Source organism: Beta vulgaris, chromosome 7 (assembly GCF_026745355.1).
Source record: "Beta vulgaris subsp. vulgaris cultivar EL10 chromosome 7, EL10.2, whole genome shotgun sequence".
In the NCBI taxonomy this organism is placed as follows: domain Eukaryota; kingdom Viridiplantae; phylum Streptophyta; class Magnoliopsida; order Caryophyllales; family Amaranthaceae; genus Beta; species Beta vulgaris.
The window spans coordinates 57,279,457-57,307,096 of record NC_079208.1 but is presented as its reverse complement, the minus strand read 5'-3'; the positions used below and the strand labels follow the sequence as shown (position 1 = coordinate 57,307,096).

The window sequence follows — 27,640 nt, the reverse complement described above, 5'->3', positions numbered from 1 at the left end:
CACATATTATTTATTTGATTGACAGAGAAATTCATGGAAAGTAGAACTTCATAGCAAGAGGATAAGGTGAAGTTATTTGATTGACAAAAATGTACGAAGTTATACCCAAGTCTCCCTAGTCCCGAAGTAGAACTTCTCGTGAGAAGTTATTCTTAATTTTTTTCCCATGAAAAGTTACGGCTTCCAAGTTCCTAGGAAATACTAATTACTACAGTCTACATGCAACAAAACAAGCCTCAACGTCAACAAACTCGCGATTACTAGCTTTTTTACATTATCTAATTGCAATTTTATACTTGACGCAGGATACAACATACAAGTAAAGTGAAATACCAAAATATACATACAATTAGGATGAGTAATTATCTAAGACAGCAAAAGCTTGGAGTTGGAATACCTCCGTTAGTTTTGAGAAAATTCAAGACTAGTAAGTACTTGGAAGTTATGCTGTTAGAGAACAATTGTTAGTTTTGAGAAACTTCAAGACTGTATATACACATAACACAATGTCACAATATCACAAAAATGCTGAGCACAAAAATGGTTTACAAAAAAAAGACGCGCCATGGCAACAAAAATTAGAACCTTGATATTACTGCAAATTCCACAATGTCACAAAATACACAGCTTTTGTAAATTCAGTCTCCTACAACTGGAAGTTGCGATTACAACCCATGCTGCTAAAATTTGTTTTTTTTTTTTCTGAACAACTTTGTCTTCTTAGTTACTACTTACTAGTAACTGCTTACTACTACGCAACTTCGATTTGTCATTCATATTGACCGTCTTCCTCCTCATCTTCATACTCTTCCTCTTCAGCTGTTGCATCCTGATACTGCTGATACTCGGCAACCAAATCATTCATGTTGCTCTCAGCCTCGGTGAACTCCATTTCATCCATCCCTTCCCCTGTATACCAATGCAAGAAAGCCTTCCTCCTAAACATGGCAGTGAACTGCTCACTCACCCTCCTAAACATCTCCTGGATTGATGTAGAATTACCAATAAATGTGGACGCCATCTTCAAACCAGTAGGTGGGATGTCACAAACAGTAGACTTCACATTGCTCGGGATCCATTCAACGAAGTAAGAAGAGTTCTTGTTCTGGATATTAAGCATCTGCTCATCTACCTCCTTTGTGCTCATCTTTCCTCTGAACATTGCAGAAGCTGTCAAGTAACGACCATGTCGAGGGTCTGCTGCACACATCATGTTCTTGGCATCCCACATTTGCTGGGTTAGCTCAGGAACTGTCAAGGCTCGGTATTGCTGGGAACCACGAGACGTTAGGGGAGCAAAACCAACCATGAAGAAATGAAGCCGGGGGAATGGAATTAAGTTGACTGCAAGCTTCCTAAGGTCAGAGTTCAGTTGACCTGGGAACCTCAGACAGCATGTTACTCCAGACATGGTGGCTGATATCAAGTGGTTCAAATCACCAACTGCAGAATCCAAAAAACCCAGATTACAACTCAAATTCAACCAAGTATAAAGACTCAAAAATGGTAAAGTAAACCACAGAGCTCGACAATGTTTTCGAAGTATCGAATTGTACAACTCAGAACCCACATCTAGAACAAGAACATAACATACATTCCACAGCTGAAAAAATGGGCGAAATTCTTGCAATTACAACAAGTTTGATGACAAACAATAGACTACTCCACATGGTGGCATAAGTAACCAACTCTAGAATCCCAATACCTCAGATTCGTATTCAAAACAACCAAAATTTAGCAAAAACACGATTCATTTCTTGCAATAATCCCAAACATAGAGCTCAAACAGTATCAAATAACCAAATCCAGAATTCAGGAACACCAAAACAACACATTCTACAACCAAAACAATAAAAATTCTTTGCAATTATACAAAACATGCAACAAGAAACAATAGAAAACCCAAAGATCAACACAACATAAACAACATTAAAAGCGGGTTGAGAACGCTTACAGCTAGGAGTAGTAAGCTTTAGAGTCCTGAAACAAATGTCATACAAAGCTTCATTATCAAGAACCATACACTCATCAGCATTCTCAACAAGCTGATGCACAGACAAAGTAGCATTGTAAGGCTCAACAACTGTATCAGAAACCTTCGGCGAAGGAAACACCGAGAAAGTCATCATCATTCGATCCGGATACTCCTCCCTTATCTTAGAAATCAACAAAGTTCCCATCCCAGATCCAGTCCCTCCTCCCAATGAATGACAAACCTGAAACCCTGCAAATTCAACATTTCCCACAATCAAAAATCAACACCCCAAAAACAACAAACAAACATTCACAAAACAATTATTCCTCTCATATTCTTCAAATTACACCATTCTTTTTCTGACCCTTTTCATCAACCAACTTTTTTTTTTTAGGGATAAAGAAAAAAAAGAGCACAATAAATTCTCTAATTTTCTTTAAATTACACCATTTCTTCTTCTTTTTTCACCCCAAACTTTGTTAAGCTATTTATTTCACATCATTATATTTAAAAAAAAGTATCAAGTGTAGTCTTGTTAGATTCACATCAATGCAAATATTTCATATAACAACTTTTTCCAAACTTTTTACTCATACGCAATTAAAGATATTAACATTCAAAGAACCATATCGACAAACATGAAAAATCATGGAATACCTTGAAGGCAGTCACAATTCTCAGCTTCTTTCCTAACAACATCAAGGACAGAATCAATCAACTCAGCACCTTCAGTATAATGACCTTTAGCCCAATTATTACCAGCACCAGATTGACCAAAGACAAAGTTATCGGGCCTAAAGATCTGACCAAATGGGCCGGATCTAATACTATCCATAGTACCAGGCTCCAGATCCATCAACACAGCCCGTGGAACAAACCGTCCACAACCCGCTTCATTATAATACACATTAATTCTCTCCAATTGAATGTCGGTGTCACCATGATATTTTCCAGTAGTATCAACTCCATGTTCAGCACATACAACTTCCCAAAACTTTGAACCTATTTGGTTCCCACACTGACCTCCTTGAATATGAAGGATTTCACGCATTTTTTGTTTCTTACTTTTTTCTTTGGGAATTTAGAGAGAGAGAAAGTGGAGTTTTTAGAGAGAGAGAGAAAGAAATGGAGTTTCAAAAATGGAGGAAGATAAAAGGAAGAGGAGAATTATATAGAGAGGAGAGAGAAAGAGTGGGGGAGTGTAGGAGGGAAAACGGCTACTTTTTAAGAGGAAGGTGAAAATTAGGGTTTGAATTTTGAAATTTTTTGAAGGGAGTTGTGAGGAAAAGAACTAACGGCTAAATTGAAATTTGAGGTTTTGGTGCAACGGTTAGGATTGTTTTTGGCTTTTTGAAGAAAATGAATATCGTAGCTGGATACAGCTGGTATGTGAGAGTATATCCTCGTAGCGCGTAACACGACAGCGTTTCTAATCCGCTGGGCGCTGGCAAAGACCTCTTACTTTTCTTTTCTTTTTTTATCCTCGTAGAGTGGGGGTCAGTATGTTTCTTTACTTTATACTACCCCTTCCGTTTTTTTAAATTGCTAAATTGTTATACTCCATCCGTTTCATTTTAATCTATTAGTATGTACTTATACTTTTCATGTATGTCAATGAAAAAACTTTGAGGGCATATATTTTTAATTTTGTATTTGTAAAAATTATAAAAAGTACATATTAATAAAATACATGTTACGTTGAATCTAACAAAATCCCACATGACTAAATTTTCATCCGCGTATAAATCACAAATTATTATCAAAGTGAAAGTTGTAAATAGTGTAAAATGTCAAAGTGTGTAGATTAAATGAAACGAAGGGAGTACATAATACACAACAATTTAAGCAATATCATTTTTATGTTTTCTGGATAGTATTTTTTAACTTATTTAATGAAACGAAGGAAGTATTATATAACCTTTCCTTATTTAGAGCACTTGTCCCACCATACCTTTTTAAAAAAAAATTAAGTACTCTTTTCTCACTATGCCTTCTTATTTTGTAGTATTAAATAAGTTAAAAAATTATACTACCCCTTCCGTTTTTCTAAATTGCTAAATTGTTATACTCTATCCGTTTCATTTTAATCTATGTACTTATAAATTTCACGTATGTCAATGCAAAACTTTGAGGACATATATTTTTAATTTTGTATTTGTAAAAATTATAAAAAGTACATATTAATAAAATACATGTTACGTTGAATCTAACAAAATCCCACATGACTATATTTTCATCCGCGTATAAATCACAAATTATTGTCAAAGTAAAAAGTTGTGAATAGTGTAAAAATGTCAAAGTGTGTAGGTTAAATGAAACGAAAAGAGTACATAATACACAACAATTTAAGCAATATCATTTTTATGTTTTCTGGATAGTATTTTTTAACTTATTTAATGAAAAATAATATTATATAACCTTTCCTTATTTAGAGCACTTGTCCCACCATACTTTTTTTTTTCAAAAAAAATTAAAGTACTCTTTTCTCACTCTGCCTTCTTATTTTGTAGAGTTTGTCTTGTAAGAGACCGCCTACTTTTATATTAAAATTAGGCAATGGATAAGTCCAATATTAAAAAGAGAATAAGCCCGATAGTTACTAGCTTAATTTCTTTCGGTGACTAGTTTAATTCATTTAGTAACTAGGTCTACTTTCATATTAAAATTAAACCGTCTCTTTTAATAATTTTTATATTTTGTAATATTAAATGAGTTAAAAAGTATCCTCCAAAAATCTTAAAAGTAACATTTTCTAAGATATGTGCAAAACTCAATGTAATAATAAAAAAAAACCAAATGGTATATAAAGAGATTAGCAATAAAAGGTCAACAACAGATAAACTCTATAAATTTATAATTATTATTACAAAACTTCTTAAAATTAAAAAAAAAACATATTAAAAGTTACTCCCTCTATATTTTTTTATCTTTCTCACTTAGAATCTTGACACTATTCACAATTAGAGAGAATCTTTTAGATTTTTCTCAATATATAAGAAAAAATATAGTCATGTGGGGTCTTGTTTGATTCATCTCAATGAGTACTTTATTAATATTCAATTATTATAATTTTTACTAATATGTAATGAAAGATATTTAACGTAGAATAAGTGCATTGGCAAACGTGCAAAGTCAAAGTAGGAAAGATAAAAAAATACAGAGGGTGTACTAGTCTAGTGAGTCAAAAGGCGTAATAAGAGAACCACATGTACAAAAATAAACAAGATGGGCTAATAATTTGCCAATAATAGAGTATCAGTCGAATATAAAAAGGATCAACAAGTCTAATTAGTGTCAAACTAGGTCATATCCAAGTGATCCATTATTTAACTCGATTTCGGTTGACTCAGACCATAATAATAAGATTCAATCAACAGTTTCATAATAGCTTTTGGAACGCATCAGATCAATTTCAGCTCAAGCATTATCAGAACTGGTGAAGTTTGAGAAGCATACTATAGAAGCTTTCTATTATACATGTGGAGCTTAACTAAGCAATAGCTATGGGAATCATTAACTTGCATTATATTTCAAATCAATTCATATAATTATATCAAGAATGAAATAATATACCATAGACCCCATTTTGAATTGAGAAAAATTGAACTGCAGAGATAAACTGAATTGAACTAAAAATAAGTTCAAAAGAACGGGACTTAGAGATAGAATACTGTGACTTTTCTCTAAACTGTCTAGATATCACTATATGTTATTTGGTTGGATATTCTTAAGAATATTAATCCGAAAAACTGAAGTAAGCAAAATTATGATATGTAGTCCAGTCATATAACAACCTTTCACATGCTAATGTTTTGAGCCAAAAAAACCTAATTTGTTAGGTGCACCATGCACCTGAGACCATATACTCTTTCATTTGTGTTATTGCTAACCTCAGCTATGCACTATGAGATTGTCCTATCTTTATAAAATAGATACAAATAATACATATCTCAGTGACATTTTTTGTTAATTTTGCGCAAATAACATTTTGAAACCCCTCCAAAAACTAAAGGGGAACATCCAAAACTCCAATTAGTTTTTTCCCAAAATTACATAAAATGCCACCAATATATGCACTATTTGCATTTTTTATATTAATCAGGATAACTCAAGTACACAAAATATTATACATTTATCCAACTATATATTAAGTGCCCTTGAGAGTAGTAATGATATCCATTTCAATAAAAAGATAGTATTGAGAGCGAACTTTTTTAACATATACTTCTGAGGTGCGTATTTACTTTTTATTTCTAAGGAAAGAAATGTCCTAACGTCCAACAAACCAACACAGTTTAACCAAGCCCAAGTAAACAAGCACGGCCACCCCCAAAAGCGGCTCAATAGGGCTTAATCGCACAACCTCATGGTTATGAAATACAAACTTACAACATTGGACCAAACAATATCAAGTATTCTTTATGTACAAGTAGACTCAACTACTCTCACATAAATGATAGGCTCTCGAGTACACCTAAAGGTTCTCTAAAAAGCAAAGTAATTCACATATAGTCTCAATATTCAACAGCAATCCCAGATCAGGTATTAAGAGTAAACCTTTTTTTTCTCCTTTCTTAGATTCTGATCACCTCATCAGTATCAAAGTATACCTAGTAAGTGCTCAAATTCACATTAATTCATACACCTACTAAATTATATGTACTCTCAAATAACGTGACAACAACTCGAAGTAAATAAACATTAGGATTAATCCATTTATTTGTCCTGAATTGCTGTCGCATTAAATGAGAGTACATTGTAAATTAGAAACTTTCAGAAAAAGTGACAACCGAAAAACAATACCAAGAGAATCCTTTCCTTCTCCTTTGTAGTGTTTGTCACATGTTATGAGAGCATGTGCTCTTGAGACATCTAGCAAGTTCTAATGCTCAAAGTACTAGAATCATAAACTTTTTAGGTAATGTGGCAACAATTGAAGTATAGATATGAGTAGTATTGGCCTTCTTTCTCACTTAGGTTGCTGCCGCATTACATAAGAATATGTGATCTTAGGTTAACCTATTAAATTCTCCCAACCATTAGATGGACGACTTAGAACCATTTGCTCTAAAGATAATACAACAATCCAAGAGTACCCTTCTTTCTCTCTAGGATTGTCCGCACAATCTTTAGAGCAAGTACTCTCTAGTATACCCTTTTCTAAACATTGAATTGATACAGAAGTTACCTCGAAACCATAGTATGGTGCCCTACAAGCCATACTTCGATACCCTTGAAGCCAAACAGACACCCTTTGGTACCAAATTATTCTGTACTTGCTACCAAAGTCAGAAGTGTAAGTTTACCAATTGATATCTGAAGTACCAATTCAGAAGAAATTGGTACCAAAATATGATGTTACAAATTCTTCTGTACTTGGCACAAAAGTCGGGAGACAATCGTAACAAAATCAGAAGAATTTGGTATCAAAATATGATGTACCAATCCCTAATAAGTGCCCCCATAACCACAACATCCAACATACTAACTCCAACTGTGTCCATCTCTCCTCTACTAAGTACTCACAATCAAAACAACTAACAAATGTATCCAACTATGTCCTTTTCCCCACTACTAGCATTCTCCACTCATGCACTTACACTTCGACATATTCCGGTTGCATTTAAGTCACAAAAAAATGACAATTCTACCCCTACACCTATCGGAATGAACCACGGGGAGACCACTTCTAGATTAGGTCGGTTTTCTTAATAGAAAAATTGTACTAGCAGAAATTTGAATTCACTGACATGGTCAGTAATGTACTGATAGAATTAGCCAAAGATCTATACATATCTATCATAAAGCACAGAAATCATCACGAAATATTCACATCAAAGAACACACTTTATAGAATACTAACAAAATGCAGAAAAAAATAATTCAAGAAATAGAATGAGGAAAATGAGAGTGTAGCAATCTGCAAGTAAGATTAGAAATGCTGGAGTTTGAGAAACCAAGAGGGAAAATAGTCAAGCTCCTCTCCAGAAAGAAGTGCTGGGTTTCAAGTGTTTACACCTAGCAAAAAAAATACACAGATAATCACACTGTAATATAGCTGTCAGTGTTAGCATGACCAAACGTCTAGGACAAATGATGGGAATTGTCAAATACTCGACACTCAACAGCAAGCTTCTTAGCAGTCTTGAAGAACATAAATTTATTAAATGACAGTCATTTAGAAAGTGAAATTCAGAAATCTGGTTATCCACATTGAACATTTTTTTTTGGAAAAAAATGTAGAAGTACGGAATGGAAAACGGGCAAAACTGTAAGGGGCAAGAAAGATCTGAGCAAAAGAGAACAAAACTCACAATCATTATTGAGTATTGACCAATGACTCCGTGTCTCTGCATTACAGTTCAGTCCATAAAGCAGCAGGACCCCCCCCCCCCACACCCGCCCACACCCGCCCACACCATATTTCTCCCCTCTACTTCGTTATCTTTCGTATCTCAACACTACAACTACAACCAAACGACAAACTAAAAAAAAAAAACAGGAGCGATGGATAACCTACTTGCATAAGGTGATTAATATGCTGGTGTATTGTTTCTGCTAGAAAACAGCATCAAGCCTATACCAACAAAACCAAAAGGAAGAGAACTCCAGACCCTACCTTCCCCAACAAAACGTTTTTCGTTTCCTAACTGTTAGACATGTTCTCGGTCAAATACGACCTAAAAAATCAAAATCACAGTACATACATGGGCTCATGAATACATATTCTATAAGCAAACACTTCAGTGTAGCTAAAATTGAATTCAATATTTAATCAACCATCCTCTTTCCCCCGATGGAAATGTCAGACTTAATCTCAAGGATAAGCAAAGGGTGTGTTTTCTTCACCTTACACGGGTAATTTTATGGGTTCATCTGGTGTAAAAGGAAAAATCAGAGTTGAACAGGTGCAAACAGGTCTAATAAGTTTAATGAGATAAGTTTTGGTGAAGAGTATGTAACCTGAAATCCTCACGGCCTAGGTAGGCGGTAATAAATGGTTGCAGCCGTGATGAATTTTAGAGAAGCTTTGTACGAATATCTTATGTCAATATCCATAGTGATAAAACTTCATCTCAAAGTATGCGCTTTTCTTCATAATTTCCATCACTATCCAATACCACATACTTCTGGTAATGAAATTTTAGAAAGGAAATAGATGTTTTGGGATAAGTAGCATTATTATCATGGATATGGACATGGAAATTCCTTTACATACACTAAAATGCATTACGACTAGTCCACTACCACCAATTATGGTAATCAAACATTATGAGCATTTATGGATTTCTTCAGTCACCAGATAGCTGTTTAGCATTAATGCTAGTAGAAACATAATATGTAAAAAACAAGCAAAATATCTCAAAGTATGTAATAAGGAGCTAACGCAGAAAGAACTAATGTTTTAGCAAGCGAAAATCACCACAGCCCATAAACAACTCCAGACAGCAGCATAACTTCAACTGCATTTCTGATCTAGCTCAAACAAGAATAACTGGATTCAAGTTTATGGACAAGAAATCTTCAGTCTACAAAAGTTGAAAGTTCATGTCAAATTAAACCGCTAGAACAGCGCCACTTATAGCTACTGATATACTTATATCAATCAACATCCATGAAATCAAACACCCCTGGATAGTATCAGCTAGTTAATCTAAATCATATGTAAAGGAACCCTTTTTCTTCTCTTCCATGGTCATCTATGAGTAATATGATCCCTAAGGAAGGAACTACCAGCTAATAAGTGATAACAGAAACTTGTCCTCAAGAAGATGAAATACTTTCAGGGTGTTTTTTCAAACTAAATGAAGCACCATATGAAACAAGCATAGCTTCAGAGATTTGACAAGTAACAAAGATACAAAACATGGCAGACTTCAGTGAGATACCTCTTAAGAAACTCTCATCACCTAAAAACAAAGGGGGTTCGAAGCTGCATCCACATCAGTTTATGGAGATACGCACAAATCTTTAACAGAACGAAGCATCATCCTGCACCTCCTTGTCTAGGCCAGTGATAAAGTTACAATCAGTTTCTAAAATAGTAAAACTTGGGGGGACAAGGAGCATGAATGTAGGATCAATTCACAAGTGTTGAACACAACAGTTCTACAGCGCAGTAGTTCCATTATGGAGGCAATATAGTAATAGACACAGGAAGTGTATATGTCTGTTTCAAAACTGACATTTAAGACCACTTCAGCTTTCTTAGCCTGCATTTCGTTTTTCCTAGTGGTAATCAAAATGCCAAGCTGACATTTAAGTCCTTAACTCCATCTGAAGATAATACGAAAACTTAAAAAAATACCAAATACAAACTAAGAGTCAGAACATAGAGGTCATCACCAAATTCAACAATCCCCCGTGGTCACAAATTAGATTTGATGATCATAACCAGCAAGTAAATATTATCAGTACCACAATCCAACAACAGAGAATGTATGATCCCGTCTCTCAGAGTTTGGCCCTGTCAGTTTTGAATCTGTATATCAGCAAGCACTATAGCAAGACCGCTAAGGAAAACTTTGCATTTACACAAATAGCCTACTATTGTCATCCCTTCATCTAATACACTTACATTTTCCTTTCTGGGATATCCCGAAAAAACTTCACACTTGTAATTCAAAAGAACTTTAAAGTTCAGGAAACCTAACTTCTATTTTCTCTCCATCACATCCCGTCAGTTCTTTTTCTTTCTCTTTCCACCATTCCTAGTCTTTGTGCAGTTTATTGAGGGAGTAATGGGGTATCAAACAAAGCTATCGCATCATGAGGCAATTCATCCTATAGTTCTCCAAGAACAAACAGCCTAAACTCTCAAAACCCAGTGGGTTTGCTACTTTACTTGATAATTTACCTATTATCTGCGCATGAGTTGAATACCTGACAATTCTATGAGAGAATATCAGATATGAATGAAAATAAGAACACAAATCAGAGCTAGAACAAGCATTACCAAAGGATTCACATTGTGTCTAGACTAAAAGCAACTTAACTTGACAAATATAGAATGAATATCACCACCATTACTTGGTATATCAACTCGGGGAAGATAGATCAATAAAATTCTGGCAATTTGTTCAAAAAGAAAAGTCTCATGATATATGAATTGATAAGATCTTCATTAGCCACCACATGAAATTCAACATGATGGTTGTTAAAATACCGATCCAGACTTGCCATTCTACGATCCAAAATTATGGTTTTAGTTTAGATCTTTGATACTCCCTCCGTCTCATAACATAGTGCTTGTTTCCTTTTTGCATGGTTTTGAACTTCAACATCTTCAATTACATATTAATAAAAAATATAAAAAGTTGATATTATGAAAGTACACATTGAGGCAAACCTAACAAGCTCCTACATGAGTATGTTTTTTGCATATATTAATGAGGATCTTTGGTCAAAGATTTTAAAGTTTGGCCCTCAGGTGAGATAAACAAGCACTATATTATAGAACAGAGGTAGTAGGATCTTATGATCCTACTTGGATGAAACTTTTAGGGTTCTAGGATCTTTATGTAATTCTACGATCTTACGATTACATCACGGAAAGATACTTAGAGATGATAAATCATTCATGTTTTTCCTTAAATGTTCTTATAGTAATTGATTATGAAATTACAAAATTTAAGATATTGTATCATTCTATCAATTACAACTTAAAATCGATCATAACCAAAGTCTTAATTTTGACCACCTTTGACATAAGCCCTACATACCAAATTATTGTCATTGTATAGTAGGATGACTGATAACCATAACCCCCCTATCAATCCAAGGCAGGATCTCGATCCTGACAACCTAGTTCACGACTTACACATGTAGTTGTATACTTGTATTTAGTAGCTTATTTAAGATCGTATGATTCCTGAGAAATCTTGTTAGACAAGAAAGAACAAAAAACAACGGATAAGAAAATGGAACAAGGGGAACAGCAGCAGGAATAAGAAGCTAAAATCCCCACCACACGAACTCACGAAGTATCCTAAATTTTACAATTTGGAGCAAATCCATATCAACCATTTAATTATCAGCAATAATTAATCATTGGAGAACTGCAGGAATAAGAAATACCACACATCAATAGCCATTTAATTATCAGCAGGACCAGCATCCTGTTCTGTACTACCTCCACCCACATTAACTTGTCAAATTACTAGTCAAAACTATAAAATCACAGCATTTATCTCAGAAGAGAAACTCTATGCATCTAGGTGCTGCTATGACAATAGAAATCTTGTGTTCAGCTATATCTTACTCCAATAATTGGAGATAAATCATACTTCCTCCGTTCTTTAATAATTGCAACATATAGGGGTTCCACATTTTTCAAGGAGATGAGAGAGATAGTGAGATGAAAAAAGGAACCCATGTGATAAGGAGAGAGATAGTGAGATGAAAAAAGGAACCCATGTGATAAGGAGAGATATAAAAAGAAAACATAGTCAAAATTTAATAATGTTGCAATTAATATTAAACTTCCAAATAAGAAAAATGTTGCAATAAAAAAAGAACGGAGGATGTATACAATAAATAGATTAGCAAATTCAAAGATTTTTTCTGCTAAAATGCTAATTGTGCAGCTTCTGTGCAAGTTCAATAACTTCTCTTTTCCCTATACTCTTCAACCACCTTTGAAACATCCATAAGCATATTTTACAACTACATAGACTATCAATATGATTCAACTTCATCAAATCCTTAACTGAGATGGATTCATATATAGCTCACTATTATTTGTATATCATCGATTAATTTTATCATAGTTACCATCTCTCTATGCAATCTCCATCTAAGTCTTTCAGATATTACATATATCTTGACCTCCCCAGACACCAACCTGTGGCAAACTCTGTCAAGGTGTTCTTGCTGCAATAAATACTATTTTTTTCCCATTTCCCCAATACCAAAAGATCCACTTAGGTTCAAGTGCTAAAGCGCAAACTACCAATAAACAGTGCTGTTATCAGACCTATCAGGGACTCCAAGCTTTCTACAAAGCCTGCCTCAGCTTGGTACAGTGTTATTAGTGCACCTAATGGACCAAAAAGCCACATGCTCTTGCAAAATAAATACAACTTAACTGGGTGTAGTTATAAATCATGAACACTGACAATTCTTTAGCGAGTAGTCAATAAAGATAAGCCTAAATTAACAACTTTAAATGTCTAAAAGGATGTCTAAACTCTCAATTACTGTACATTTAGACAGTATGAAGTTTCGACTTTCGAGTGCATAGGCACCATGCCAAAACCATCCTCTGTGCCCAACCCCTAAAAAAAGGATATTGATATCAGCCATGTACTCATCTCACACTACATTTATCTAATAGCACTACAAAAACCGATTTCGCGTTCACTATCAACAGCACCATTTCAGATCCTGAGTCATGATTGCCCTTAAGCTACCCTGACAACAATCATAATACTCCTATACAGGCAAATCATGAACTCAGATCACCATACTAAGATTCCAAAGTATAAATGTTAATCATAGAACATAAACTAATAAACAACCCAAGGTATGACCATTAAACACCTCCTTGTGTTATGGTCCCACTGACAATCAAACGTATTAATGTAAAACCTGAATAGAATGCCAAAAGGCAAAACTCGATGTTGTTAAACACTAACTGAATATCTTAAGTTTTGGCTACCCTATAATTTGGAAAATCTAACATAATTAAAGGCTATAAGAAAATTAACTAAAAACTTACTTAAAACAGCAAATAACAATGTTTGACATAATAAGTAGGAATTTTCCCATATAAACCTGTGGTTTGGACATGATCTTACCACTCTAAGGCGACTGCAAGGTAAACCATTCTGCTTTTCAGCCTTTTCCATGTCTTACCACTCTAAAGAAGACTGCAAGTTAAACCTTTCTGCTTTTCAGCCTTTTCCTTGTCAGCAACGCCGAAAAAGACGGGTTCAGTGGAATACATCTATGGTAGGAAAAAATTAAGCCAGAAAGAATAATTAACTTTAGCACTGGCCTCAAAAAATGTAAAATGCTACAATGGGATCATCAAACCTAATACTAACAGCAGACAATTAGAATTGATAACAAAAGATACCGCATTAACAAAAATAAAAGCATCTCATAGAGATACAGCAAACTCAAAAACAAAACACTATCCCATTTGAAACAACTTTTATTTTCCAAATACTGAAAATTAAATAAAACCTGAAAGTACTCAAACTCCACTACTTATTTACCATGCTTTACATCATCAATGGAGGGAATTAAACTTTTTCGTTTCAGCAAAACAACTGCATGATATAGCAATCACTCACTATGACTATCACTCAATGTGACTACACCTTTCAGCTAATAGGATACCACCCCGTCATTGACTTCAGTTTTTTTTCAAATTTTCTTTTCTCGTCTCTACACTAGGGATTAGGTATCATCCGCTGATCCACATAATATATAACAGCAGCAATCACAATATATCCGTGTTATTTACACTGGAACAGAAATACGAGTTTCTCAGCAGTCAAATAGTAAGCTTGGGACTCAAGCTCCAAATGAAGGAGATACTTCTCGAGTTATTTTTAGTAAGAAAAATATATCTCCAATTCTTTAAGACAGCAAATAAGACTCCATGTTATTCGATGTATATTTTTCAAACATCAAAAAAATTTAATAATTTTTATTAAATACTAGTATATAATTAAAGATATAATGGTCAAAGTGGTGCATTTGCAAACGTGTCAGTTAGATGATCATGCATGTTTTCTAATCACAACTTTGACCATCAATATCTTAATTATATATTTGTAAAAATTACAACAAAAAAATTGATATTTGAAAATACACATTGAGATTAGCACAACGATTAGATGAATGACATTTACCGTTACATATTAGTATAGAAACAAGGTCAAAGTTAGTGCATCTATTGTAAAACACAGGAAGTATACTAGAAAAATTAGTGGTCAGATTTTACTAAGTTTGACCTGAAAATAACTGAAATAATCAAAAGAGACAGATGGAGTATTACGGTATTAGTTAAAATAAAATACATATATCTCTTCTACTTATAAAGTAAAAAGTAATAAGTATTGTTTCGATAAAAAAAGTGAATATCTTGTAAGATTCTAGTAGAGGAAACAAATTTTCAAGCGGCATAAAGAAATTTATTATGTTATTTTCTTTCTATACACAACTCTAAAGAAATTATTTCAGATAAGATTGTCTAAAAATAAAATCATCTCTCTTATAGGCCATGCTATACAAAATGGCAAAACGCTCAGTAAATTTTTCACCCTCTGAAATTGAAAAGTCTTCCAAATCTCATTTTTCTTATTACCAATTGACTTTACTTTATCAATCTACACAGGGTTTAAATGTTTAATCCAGAACTGCGCCTTTATCATTCAAATTTTTAAATATATCCTGAGTTATGATACTACTTCAATTACCCAAAGCTTCAGCCTTCAGAGAAACTCCAAACAACCCTTGGAGACACACAGTTTTTAATGGACTATATCACAACTATGTTGGAAAGATAACTTTTAAATCCTGGCTTTTAAATTGTAATTCGATTCAGCCTAGCAGGCTTTCCAACTTCCATCTCCTCGCATTTTAGAAGTACCTCAACTTCCATGCTCCAGGTGACGATAAAATTACTTGATGTTGTGCATCATGAGGAGTCTTAGAGGGTCAACTCCCTTCAGTAAAACACTAGTATCCTCAACTGCCTCACGTCAATGCTGATAGAGCAGACTTGGTTTTATTTAATTTTGCATAAAGTGTGTCCCAACTCTTTCTATTCACAAACTTGCATTGAACTACACAGCACGACACACTTCAGCTAACGCGTACATGAAACTTTATATAAAAAAATGTACCATTAACAGCATATGCAACCATCAAAGACCAATGCCACTAGGCGGACTTTGGTTCACCCAAATCAGGTATGGGTTTGAATAAAACAAACCCATACCTCAAACTTAAGGAGGGAAAGAGGTTTAAGCAAAACCGCATCACTAAAATTGAGATTTGAGAAAAAAAAACAGCCTACAACCTCCAAACATGCTGCCACCAGGACCACCACAAATTCGGTTTTACAAATGGACTTGGTTATGTGTCAACCTATGGGTTTGATACCCCACCCCATACCTAATACGAGTTGCTAAAATAAACAAGGCCTAAAAGACCTATGTGAGCTAGATGAGTATATACTCATTTCAAAAAAGCCACAAGTAGATGAGACAGCTCAAAGGTTAATACCCAAAATCAAGCTTATACAACAACCCCTCTCCCATAGAAAAGACTACTATCATATAGAACTGCATGAACAAACTGTTATGTCACCCCAAACAGGAATACCTATGATGATATCTATATTGGCTTATATATAAACTAGTCAGCTACCCACGAAGTTCAAGTCTTCGATCGATGCTAACAGCCACATTGAGGCATTCAATAACAAATTCCAGGGAAGAATGCAGGGCTCAGCAAGAACGCACATCAGAAGTTAAGACTTGAGACCAAATTCATATTCCTAAATGCTAAACTAGTATAGACTAGCATAAGCTCTAAATAGCACTAGTGATGAAATGGACATCTGTATGGAAGTTGAACTAAAAAGGCTAAAGTCAAATGATTACGACCTACATCAAAGATCAGGGCGAAATATTCTCACATGAAATATTAAATATCATTGTAAAGTCCTGTTGTAGAGCTGTTTCAGTTAAAATTATCCGTCCACAATATAGCGGGAAAATAAATAAGCAATCGAAAACTTCAACAGTTCAAAAATAACCTCCCATAGTAATGTCCTGAAACGACATCATTGACTTTTTGTTGCAAGTTGCAGCTTGCATCCAAACTTCTAAGCCTTCTATTGCAACTTGCATCCCAAATTACCATTGTTCACAAAAACATATACCACAAACCATGCGGAGAAAATCTCTACAAACTCATAGGACTGCAGCAAAAGAGGCAAAAAAATCATTTTACCACCCAAAATATAGCTATAACTACTATTTCTAGAACACTAGCCAAGTAAACCCACTCAACAACAAACATGAAATCCTTCGTTGGGTCCAAAAACCTACTTGTCTACTTGCCCTAGGAAACAAAACCTTTGTTGAACTCTTAAAATCCATAAAGCTCAAGCATTAACCGGTTGATATGTCTCCCATTTATGAACTAATCTTCGCAGAAGATCACTGGATAGTTACTCGCACTATCGACTCATGTAAGTTCTTAATATCAAAAATTAATTATGAGATGTTTATAGTAGATCAACCATGACAGTCAAACTTGTTTCCTGAGCAAATATGTTCAATAACCATTGTAGAGAATCATATCAGGATTTAAGTCACACATACTAACGGAATACGTCACCCTTTTTTAGCTAAACCAACATTAAGCATCAATCATATATTTGATGCAGACCACTTATCTCTTGATCCAATAACCAAAAAAACATTCGGGAGCATACCGCGGCATCATAATCTATAAATTCAACTCTTTGGATATATATACTAATTCTCAAGCCACGAAAAGCTGAACATCCATCAAAATGTAAACGTGGAGATGACACGAAACCCGCAATATGTCTCCCAAATATTCCCTGCCATATGCCAACAGTTCTCTCTCCTTCAAAATGCATCCTAATCCCTTTTTCTACTTGAAATATGCAAGCACTCTTTTTCCAAACTACCCAATGAAAAAGTTTCTAGGACATAGGAACAATAATAAATACTGTCATGATCTCCTTTTATTGGAAAACAATTAACCCAGGTCCTCTGAGTGGGAGTGGAGAGTTAAGTATGCAACACAAGAAACAAGCGATCACACTATCTGACACTGATAACTCGTGTTCCAACAACACAAGAAACAAAACTGATTGTGAGAGTCTGGAAGGCTGCAGTACACCCATCTTATTTGAAGAAGCGAGAGGAGGAAGAGGAGGATGATATGGACAACAAAAATCGACCCATCTTATTTGAAGAAGCGAGAAGAGGAAGAGGCGGATGATATGGACAACAAAAATTGGAAACTGGGTGGAAAACAAGCGTAGAAGAGAGGGGGTGGGGGGGAAGGGAAAAGAAGACTTGTGCAAAAGAGGGAACCTGCTTGGATAACCAAGCTTTTGTAGATAGAAGAAGTGCCAATATAGTCACAGAAGCAGCAACATCCCACATACTTGCACAGAAGGAATATACACTTTATCAGTAAAGACAGAGCGATTACCACATTAAACAAGGAGGCAGGAACGCATTCAAGCAGAACATACTCAAACTCCAAAAGATTTAAGCACAAAATCAAACAAAGTAACTTAACTGCCACTGAAACTTCATTCCCAAAATACCATCTCCACTAACATAGCAGCCCACCTGAAATGACAAAACTGGCATAAACCAACCAGCAAAAGAAAGAGACACAGAAAGCTGCATCACCTATTTCACTAAATGCAAAATATTGAAGGAACAATTGCGGTCTGTCAGCTATAACACCACTAGCTTGCTTGTCAACCAAAATGACCACCAAGCAATCAACGCTTATTTCCGCGGCCCTGAAAGCTGGACTTCTTTGGCCTGCCTCCATCTCTTCCGTCAACTGCTGCTTGATCTTTGGATATCCTAAGCAACAAAGAAAATCAATAAATTATGCCTGACACCAAAAGCTGCAGCCTCCACCCCTCACCCCTCAACCTCCTACCACTACATAACCCCCCACCAAACAGAAGCGGATTGAGGATAGTTCAGATAATAGTACAAAACAATTAAGACACGACATCCATAGCGACTTACTTCTGCTTCTTATTCTGCTGTTTGATGCTTAAGACCATATCTCTAGCCTTTCTCTGGTGCTCTCTTGATTGTGAATGCAAGTCCAAGCCTTCCACAGTTCCACACTCAACTTTGCAAATGCGACACATAATGCTTCCAGCTTTTCGCTTCCTTGGGTTATCAAAAGGATCCATCTCCTCCTGGAAAAGTTCAGGACAGAAATAAGATATTTAAAGGAAATATATAATCTAAGAGACAATCATCTAGAACAAAGACAATTCTTACTGGGTAAAATCCACCTTCACGTGCATAACGCTGAAAACCAGGGCTACCCCTGAATCCTGGCTCTCCCATCAAAGGGTGCCCTGCCTTCTCACCTCCGAAGGAGTCACCAAAAGGTAGGTGCTGTGGGAAATTCCCGGGCAGGGGGGGTTCTCCCATCCGTGGAAGACCACCAGAAGGACCAAAAGCAGTTGCTTCTCCCATATGCAAATTCCTAGGACCCATATGTTCTCTTCGTAAATGACCTGGCAGCATATCTGGATTACGAGGACCACTGACCAAATGCTCACCCAGGCGCAAATTGCCAGGAACATCAAGCTCACCCCTTTGCAAGTGGTTAGGGGGTACCGGAAACCTGTTCTCATGCATTGGTTTCCCAAATGGATCAGCTGGGAAATTATAGGGCCTAGAACCTTCAAAAGGTCGTGATTCATTTCCACCAACATCCCCATAGGCTCCAAATGTACGGGATGGAAAGCCTGAGAAGTCCCTACCTGGACTTCTAGGCGGCATACCATCCAACCGAGACCGGCCAAATCCAGGACCAGGACGGTGACCAAAGTCCCCTCTACCCATGTCATCATCAGGAAAACCTGCCGGTCGGCCCCTCTCACCAGCATCATTATGATGCAATGGAGGCAAGAATCTTGAAGGTCCGTAACCAGCAACAGAATCTATTTTCAATCCAGAATCACGATCAAATCCATGTGGGGCCTTGTCAAAGGGCCTCGACATTCCATCTCCACCGAACGTAGTAGGATCATGATCAAGTGGCCCAGAAGAGGGAAACTGAGTCCCATGTTTTGATGAAGGTCCAGCTTCAAAATGAGAGGGTCTCGGAAATTTCCTAAATTCATCTTCAAAGTTCCTGTGAGGAAATGATTTCAAATGCTCCTCGGGGAACGGCTTACCCCTTTCGTCCCTCATTCCAGGAGCAGACACAGAATCATGAGCTGAAGGACCACCAAATTTCATAGCCCCAGGCTGGTTCCCAGGATGACCAGGCCCATAAGGAACTCTTTCCATTGATCCATGAGAAAGAGATTCAGGTTTTCTACCATCAAAATAACCAGGCCTCTGAGCCTGAAAATTTTCACTCTCCATTGGATATGGAGGGCGCTGCTCAATATCAGCACGTCCTCTCCCCCCTACACCAACATGAGAATCAAATGCACCAGGCCTTTGAGCAGCAAATGGGGGTCCAACAAAAGATTCCCCCGAAGGATTCTGAGGTTGGCCAGCTTGGAAAGGTGGCATATTACCTTGAAAGTAACCCATATCACCAGGTCTAGCAAAAGTTCCTGATGGAGCATTGCCAGGTGCATTTTCATGACCAGGAGGATGCTTAGGATAAGATGGCTGGGAATTTTCAGCTGCATTAAAAGGCGGTCTTGCAGGAGCTTGCCCAGGTCCTGGTGGCCTTAATTGACCAGGAGGATGACCCAATGCAGGCTGCTGAGAGTTTAGGTGAGGCATTGATTGAGACATAGACCCAGCACCAGGTCTGCTGTGAGATGAAGGCCCGTACTGCATTGGCTGCAGCTGGTTTCTTCCATGGTCAATGGCAGGAAATGAATTTGAACCATGAACCTGGGGGACTATATGTGACTGAGGTAAATGGGGAGCTGTAGCAGATGCGCCTGCTGCACTATTAGCTGTATGCTTCATGTCCGGTACTTCAGCCTTCTTTTGCACATCTTTATGGTCCTCGGGACCATTTTTTGATACATTAATACCAGGTGAAGGTTCTAATAAACCCTCAGAAGCATCTCCCTTTGTCCTTGGTTTGCCTTCTTGAGCATCACTTTGCAATAGCTTAGACCCTGTGCCAGTAGTTACCTTACTCTGGTTTCCATTCACACTACCGTCCAAGGAATTTTCTGATTTTATCTTCATTTCATTTCCCTGAACCCCTGCACCAGATGCCCCACTGAAATCTCTAACCTCCTTGTTAGAACCATTCTGATCAACATTGCTTTTATCTAGCATCGGATCATGAGCCTTTTCACCACCTGTTGCTCTAGAAGATTGTTGCGGATGACCAGCTTGCTGTTCAGAGGCAGCAGACAACTGATTGTCTGTTCTCATGGGGTAAGTCTGATTCAACTGCGGAGGCCTAACTTGACCTGCGCCAGAAAGTCCAGGAGCCTGGGCGTATGATTGGGATCCAGCTCCCTGTGCAGCCACTGGTCTAGCTGCATAGTTTTGAGCACTATTAGGCTGAGCACCATACCCTGGTCCATAATTTAGCTGAGACTGCTGCAGCGTTTGAGATGCACCATGGCCATGGACTTGAGTTGTTATAGGAGGCTGTGACTGTGTCAATGAACCTTGCCCAGGGAACAGCTGTTGTTGCCCATACTGCTGAGGTGCAGTTTGCTGTGCTACCTGCACACCAGGACGTTGCTGAAATGGATATCCAGGCTGCTGAGAATGAGAATAAACAGGCACCTGCTGTGCAGGAGGGCCACTTGGAACCTGACCTTGTGCAGACGACATAGATGGCTGCTGTGGATTTGCCGTGTTAGAATAAGGTTGAGGAGGATACATCTGAGAAGGTTGTGAAGGGAACTTCCGCTGCATTTGGGCAGGGTATGGAGGCTGTGGCTGGGTACCAGAAACGTGCATAGGATGCCCAGCTCCCATCTGTGCTTGCGGATGAGGCTGTGGCTGGGGATACGACTGTGGCTGCGGATACGACTGGTATCCGGTAACAGCATTCTGCGTCTGAAGCTGGCCACTAGGATTCATAGACTGGTTCTGTTGAGGAGGTGGGTGAGCAGGCCCCTGCATAGTTGGTTGTGCATGAGGCTGTGGCTGTACTTGCGATTGTGTATGTTGATAGGGGTAGTTCTGGGTTTGGGTTTGCGATGGTGGATAAGACTGGGCATGAGGTTGCTGCCCCTGAGGATGAGGTTGCTGATACTGAGGCACCTGCATCGGCTGTTGAGTTACAGGCTGTTGCTGAGAATAGGTTTGAGCCTGGGGTAATGGCTGAGATTGATTATATGGGGGGGCTTGAGATGGAGGTACTTGACCCTGAGCCTGCATTTGAGGTTGCGTCTGACCCACTGACTGAACTTGGGGCTGTGCATTGGCAGCTGATTGTGCATTTATTTGCAGTGGAGGTTGTGCAATTCGAGATTGAGCTTGGGGCTGCTGCTGTAGCTGGGGCTGAGCATGAGGCTGCACTTGTTGTTGAGCCTGAGGTTGGGGTTGTGTCTGAGCTTGACCAGAAACCTGGGGAGCTTGACCATAAGCCTGAGGAGGATAACCTTGCATAGGCTGCTGTGGATACTGTTGAGCTCCTTGCTGATATTGGTAATAGTATTGATACTGCTGTTGGTAAGGATCATAACCAGGATACTGCTGATAGTATTGCTGGTATTGCTGCTGGTACTGTTGCTGTTGCTGATACCACTGTTCTGCAGTAGGCATGGTGGCTTGTGCAGCTTGTGGCTGGGCAGCTAAATTGGCTGCCTGGTTAGCATCTTGACCAGATACAAGCGGACCAGAAGCTTGAGCCATCTGAGCTTGAGCTGTCTGAGCTTGAGATGTTTGAGCTTGAGAAGCAGGTAATCCTGTCTGAGCAGTAGTCTGGCTTTGATCAGCAGCAGCTACCGCTGTAGATGTGCTATCCTGGACAGTACCTGGTTGTTGTACTTGAGATTGCACACCCTGATTTAAGGTAGTTCAGATAAAAAGATTAGCAAAAAAACAGGTGTAGGGACAATTAGTATGCAGCACAAAAAGAAAAGAAAATACATCTCAACTCACAGGACAGTTTTGTGCATGTTCCTGCACCTGACGATGCACAATCTGAACTCCACATCTGTTGCATAGAACTGGAGACTCGCCATATGAACATGATGAGCAATGAGATATGCAATCAGATAAAGAACCTTGCCACGCACATCCCGTCCTGTAATAGAGGCAATGAACTTGTATGTTCCCAATTGTGTCTGCCAATGCTTTATTTGACTCCAAAAGTGGCTGTGACATGTAAAAGGTAGATTCGAAATAAGAACATAATCAGCATACAACCAGCCAGAAACTAAGTATCATTTATATAATGGAAGGCCTAGCACCTTGCAATCCGCTTCAGTCACCCTGTAGTTATCATAGGGACAAGCATGTGTTGTGCTAACAACATAAGTCAGGCAAGGCTTGCAGTAAAGGTGAGTGCACTGTGCCTGCAAAGCCTCATTCGGGTAGACAAGAAGGTGACAAACTGGACAGAAGTATTCTCCAGCAAGTGATTGAATATTTAGAATGCAATCGTTGTCAAAACCCATGTTGACCTTAAGAAACTCCGCAATAATACCTGCTATGCATCAGAAAGGAAAAATCTGAGGTAATTGCCTGCAATTAGAAAACACATAAAGGTAGCACGAAACAGAAGAACTCTATCTCTGAAACAGAATCTGAAGTGATGTCACCAACTACTATAATAAGATTGCAATTGAAACATAAACAAGCAAGGAAAACGCATTTGGCCAGATACTGCTACCACTGTTGCACATATAGAGTTCAGAATTGTAAGATCATCTCATACACGTGTATATGATGTTGCACATTTTATATTGGACAAACAGAACAAACTAGTGCATGTAAATGTGTAACATAGCCATACTCTGTGAGATAGAATTGTATAAGTTCACTATTAACAATATGTTACTCCTTGTTTAAATGCCAGAGTCGCCAATCAAAAACACAATAAAAGGATTACAATAATCAGCCAAAAGCTCCTGATAAATTTGCTCCCCCTTAATAGCATGCATAAAAAGATAAGCCCACGACCAATAATCCCTTCAAACTTACAAAGTCGGGGTGTCTATGTCCCGAAAAGAACTTCACCACTTGGTATTGAGTATTTAAGTTCTAATAAATGACTCAGATATCATTCATCTTGTTTCTCCATCTCATTGACATCCTCTCTCTCTCTCTCTCTCTCTCTCAATTCAGTTCCATGTCAAGCTCAAGCATAAAGTAAATTTTGGAACGGCGGGAACACAAACCAAACACTGATCATACACCTCAATCCAACTATATTTTGATATTTGAGTAACATCATCATTCTCTTTTTTAGCATAGTAACATTACAAATTCCTAATTACGAAAGAAAGACCCCAAAATAAAGTAACGGACATTCTTCAATAGCATAGGCAAAAGTAATCACATTAAAGAAACATCAAAAATGTTACAATAACTAAACACAAAGTTTCGCACTCAAGTTGTATTGACATTTTTCCATACGATACAAATTGAAAACCAAATGTATAAATTTCTTCAAATTCAGAACTAAAAATGCAATGCTAGTCCATATAATACATCAAAGATTGAAATAAAATCAAAATCGACATGCAAGTAAATAATAGCAAGTTCAAGAAAGATAAAACTCGTGAAATGGAGATTGATAAGAATCTTACTGTAAAAGTATGGAGCTTAATGTTGCGGAACCAAAAAAAAAAATTCAATTCAAGAAGAGCAAACTTCTAAACCTGGAAATCCAGGTTCCAAATCGAATTGTTTGATTTGAGCTTCAAACAATTTCGAAAATACAGCTAATTTGACATAATTTCATCTATACAATGAAGCTTAAAACTAGGGTTTGAGAAGAGTGAAGAACAGAAGGAGAGAAAGAGAAGGTGGATTCGTGCGTTCTTTTTTCTTTATGTTTGTTGTTTGCGAATCGCGAATTATTTTTTTACTGGTGCTGTTTTTAGTTTTTTTCTAAGATGGGCGCATCGTGGTATATGGGCTATTGAAGAGTTGTGTTTATGTAGACTGTAGTGTATGGGCTAGGTTTTTCCATGACAACTTTGTAGGGTGAAGTGAACTTAACTTCCCATTTCTTTGGTTTGGGACTTTTTTTTTAAAAAAAAAAAAAAAAAAAAAAGTTAAAAAGATGAAGGACCTTATTGAACTGACATCTCACACATGTACAACCAATTAAGTTTTGCAGGTCAGACTCTTTGGAGAGGAGAGGGATGGTAAGGGAAACCTCATTTTCAAAGAGCCCCTAGTAAAATTTGATCCCATGACCTTAAAGTCATGAGGCCAAACCTTTACCACTAAGTCAATCTTTGTTTGGTTCTTTTGTTTGGGACTTTGGGTGTTTGTTTTGAGGTAGTAGAATCCTATAGTAATGTGTTGCCCATGTAATGAGGGTAGCTAGATTTTGGTTTCGAGCGATTTTTTTTAGGTGTTTTTTCGTAAATCTGTTATAAGTTGTGTTTATCGGGTAAATTGATTTAGTTTTGTTTTGGTTGTGGCTTTTGTTTTGCGAATGTTAATTGTACAGGTTATTTTCTGTATATAATGTGTGTGATCTTATGGTGGGAAACTGGGAATTATGCTCATAGTTTGTCATGTTACCTCCACTTTATGATACAGTAGGTTATTTTTATATGTTATGTTTAAGTTGTTTGAAACATAAAATGTCTTTATGATTTTGATGAGCTATTGTTTCGCCTTGGTTGACTTGTAATTCTTACTACAGGCAATTCATTGTATTAGTGATTTTTTTTATTTCACAAAGGTTGTATTTATATGTTATAGAATGCAGCATAATGACGTGTCAACGTTTATGAAGTTTCTTTGAGATAGAGCCCTTTATCCATATTTATCCAAGCACTCATAAGTAAAAAATTTCATACAAAAGAGGGTTAAATTTCGTTACCATTATTATACTTCTTGAAAAGTAAAATTTTGGGCGATTCAAGTTATTAACAAATATGTCTATGTTGTCGTGTATTATGCTGCTGTGGGTAGTTTCAATTTGGTCTCGTTCTTGAAATGTTGGAAGTTGTCCTTTTCATAATGTTAGTTGTTCTTTTCGTTTGGTATTTTTTTGTATGCGGGGTGTTTGCTAATGGAGTTATCTCCCCCTTCAAATAGTGGTTTTTGGGTTTTGGAGGAAGTGTTATTAGGGGGTTTAATGTAGGACTTTATCTTCTTTGATTGTAGTCTCTTGGAGGTTATTCGAGGTGGTTGACGAGGAAATGATATTTTGGTGTTAGGAATAATTGGTAATTGTTGTTTGGTCTTGGGGATTAACTTCTGTTAATCCTCGCTTTAGATTATTGTTGAACTTTCATCTAAATGCTTTTCAAAATCGTATATTTTGACGTTGCTCCTCATTTTTTGGGGGTTCATAGCAAGCTAACCGAGCTATTTTTATTAACTCAAAAAACTAGTGGGTAATTATAGGGCCTTTCCTACCTCGTTGAGGCAATTTTACTCTTTCATTTTTTTTATTACCCTTCAAGTTTCATAGAATATTCAATGATCTCAATAGTGCATACCAGTTCAACTTCATTTCTATATCATCATATAAGAAAAATTACATCCACAAGTGTCCTTGGCTCGATGCTTAGATGGTGGAGTTAAGCAAGGTGCAATCAACAATCAAGGACCAACACAAGAAGGACATGTTATTCTTATGAATCACAACATTGTATCTTGTTTAATTTGTTTGAAGGTTGTGCAATGATCTATAAGACCTTGGTGGTTCAGCTCCATAGTTTCTCATTTGTAACCTTTTTACGTTTACGTGAGAATTATCTGATGTCACTGTTTAAAAATTACATTACTTTGTTGACTTAAATTTATTGGCTTACCTGTAAAGAAACGACTCATCAACAAATATGCTTATAATTGTCACCGTGCAATGCGCTTCCAGGTACACATATGCATCAGGTGAATATTAAAATATTTACCTTTTTTGGCAACCACTCACCTTATAACCTCTTTATTTCAACGTATTGTTTCTGACCTTGTTTCTCCATAGTCCCCACAATTGCCACTATCACGTTTTTTTTATTCATTATAATAATGCATTGTCACAAACCTACCTACCATTTTTGTTTTAGTGACCCACATTAAATTGTACAATAGATGCCTAATTACTAATATTTTGTCAAAATGAATGCCTGGCTAACAATTATTTTACAATATGACAAGAAGTTTCACAAAATTATAAACTTGGATGATTGTTTGGGCGACTGAAACACATGAAGCCACATTTAGTGTACCATTATACTTCTCATAAAATGGTGAAAGTTATACGTAATCCTCAACTACCTATTCCTTTGGTTCTATAGTATTATTAATTATTTTCTACACATAGTTGTAGGAAGTATCTAAATTGAGATATAAGTCTCATCATCACACTGTAAAAGTTAATTTGATACAAAATGCTTGATACTTTTATATAGTAGATAAATTATGCAAGTCCTCTAATTGATGGTGGATGAGTGAGGTGGATATCATTTTATTGTTGTTCCATAGTTTTCAATATAGGGGTGAGGCATAGTTGTAGTGTAGAAAATAATAAAATAACAATGGGTTCATGCTTAAAATTAAAAGTGTTGTAATTAATCAGAGACATAAAGAGTAATATAAGTTTCTACAATAAGTTGAAGAACTTCTGCGGAATCAAACTGACATTTTCACACCCTTAAAAATGAAAAATCCCTTTGAAATTATTATTGGAAAGTTAGCTTCTTATCTACAAGAAAACGACTAAATAAGTAACTATCATATATCCCCCTAAAAAAAAAAAAAAAAAAATAACTATCATATATCTAAATTTGAATTTAAGGTAACAATGTATAATTATAAATGC

The 27,640-nt window shown here is 36.7% G+C and overlaps 2 protein-coding genes across 7 annotated transcripts; both read right to left on the bottom strand.

Moving 5' to 3' along the window:
- Window positions 1-566: 566 nt before the first annotated feature.
- Window positions 567-3,450, bottom strand: LOC104900025 (tubulin beta-1 chain). Its single transcript, XM_010687347.4, has 3 exons — window positions 2,633-3,450; window positions 1,955-2,224; window positions 567-1,443 (listed from the first exon to the last, which is right to left on the bottom strand). Exons 1-3 carry the CDS (start codon window positions 3,024-3,026, stop codon window positions 770-772), a joined length of 1,338 nt encoding a protein of 445 aa, XP_010685649.1. The 5' UTR covers window positions 3,027-3,450; the 3' UTR covers window positions 567-769.
- Window positions 3,451-7,749: 4,299 nt separating this feature from the next.
- Window positions 7,750-24,723, bottom strand: LOC104900024 (uncharacterized). Of its 6 annotated transcripts, XM_048647666.2 has the most exons (9): window positions 24,441-24,723; window positions 23,100-23,335; window positions 22,789-23,004; window positions 19,015-22,689; window positions 18,751-18,929; window positions 18,281-18,579; window positions 13,774-13,922; window positions 9,865-9,981; window positions 7,750-7,993 (listed from the first exon to the last, which is right to left on the bottom strand). In XM_048647666.2, exons 2-6 carry the CDS (start codon window positions 23,304-23,306, stop codon window positions 18,492-18,494), a joined length of 4,365 nt encoding a protein of 1,454 aa, XP_048503623.1. In that variant the 5' UTR covers window positions 23,307-23,335; window positions 24,441-24,723; the 3' UTR covers window positions 7,750-7,993; window positions 9,865-9,981; window positions 13,774-13,922; window positions 18,281-18,491. The 6 variants fall into 6 exon arrangements, with proteins under 6 accessions (XP_048503623.1, XP_048503624.1, XP_048503622.1 ...); XM_048647667.2 differs by lacking the exon at window positions 9,865-9,981 and having other exon boundaries at window positions 23,100-23,338; XM_048647665.2 differs by lacking the exon at window positions 9,865-9,981.
- Between the last annotated feature and the right edge of the window lie 2,917 nt (window positions 24,724-27,640).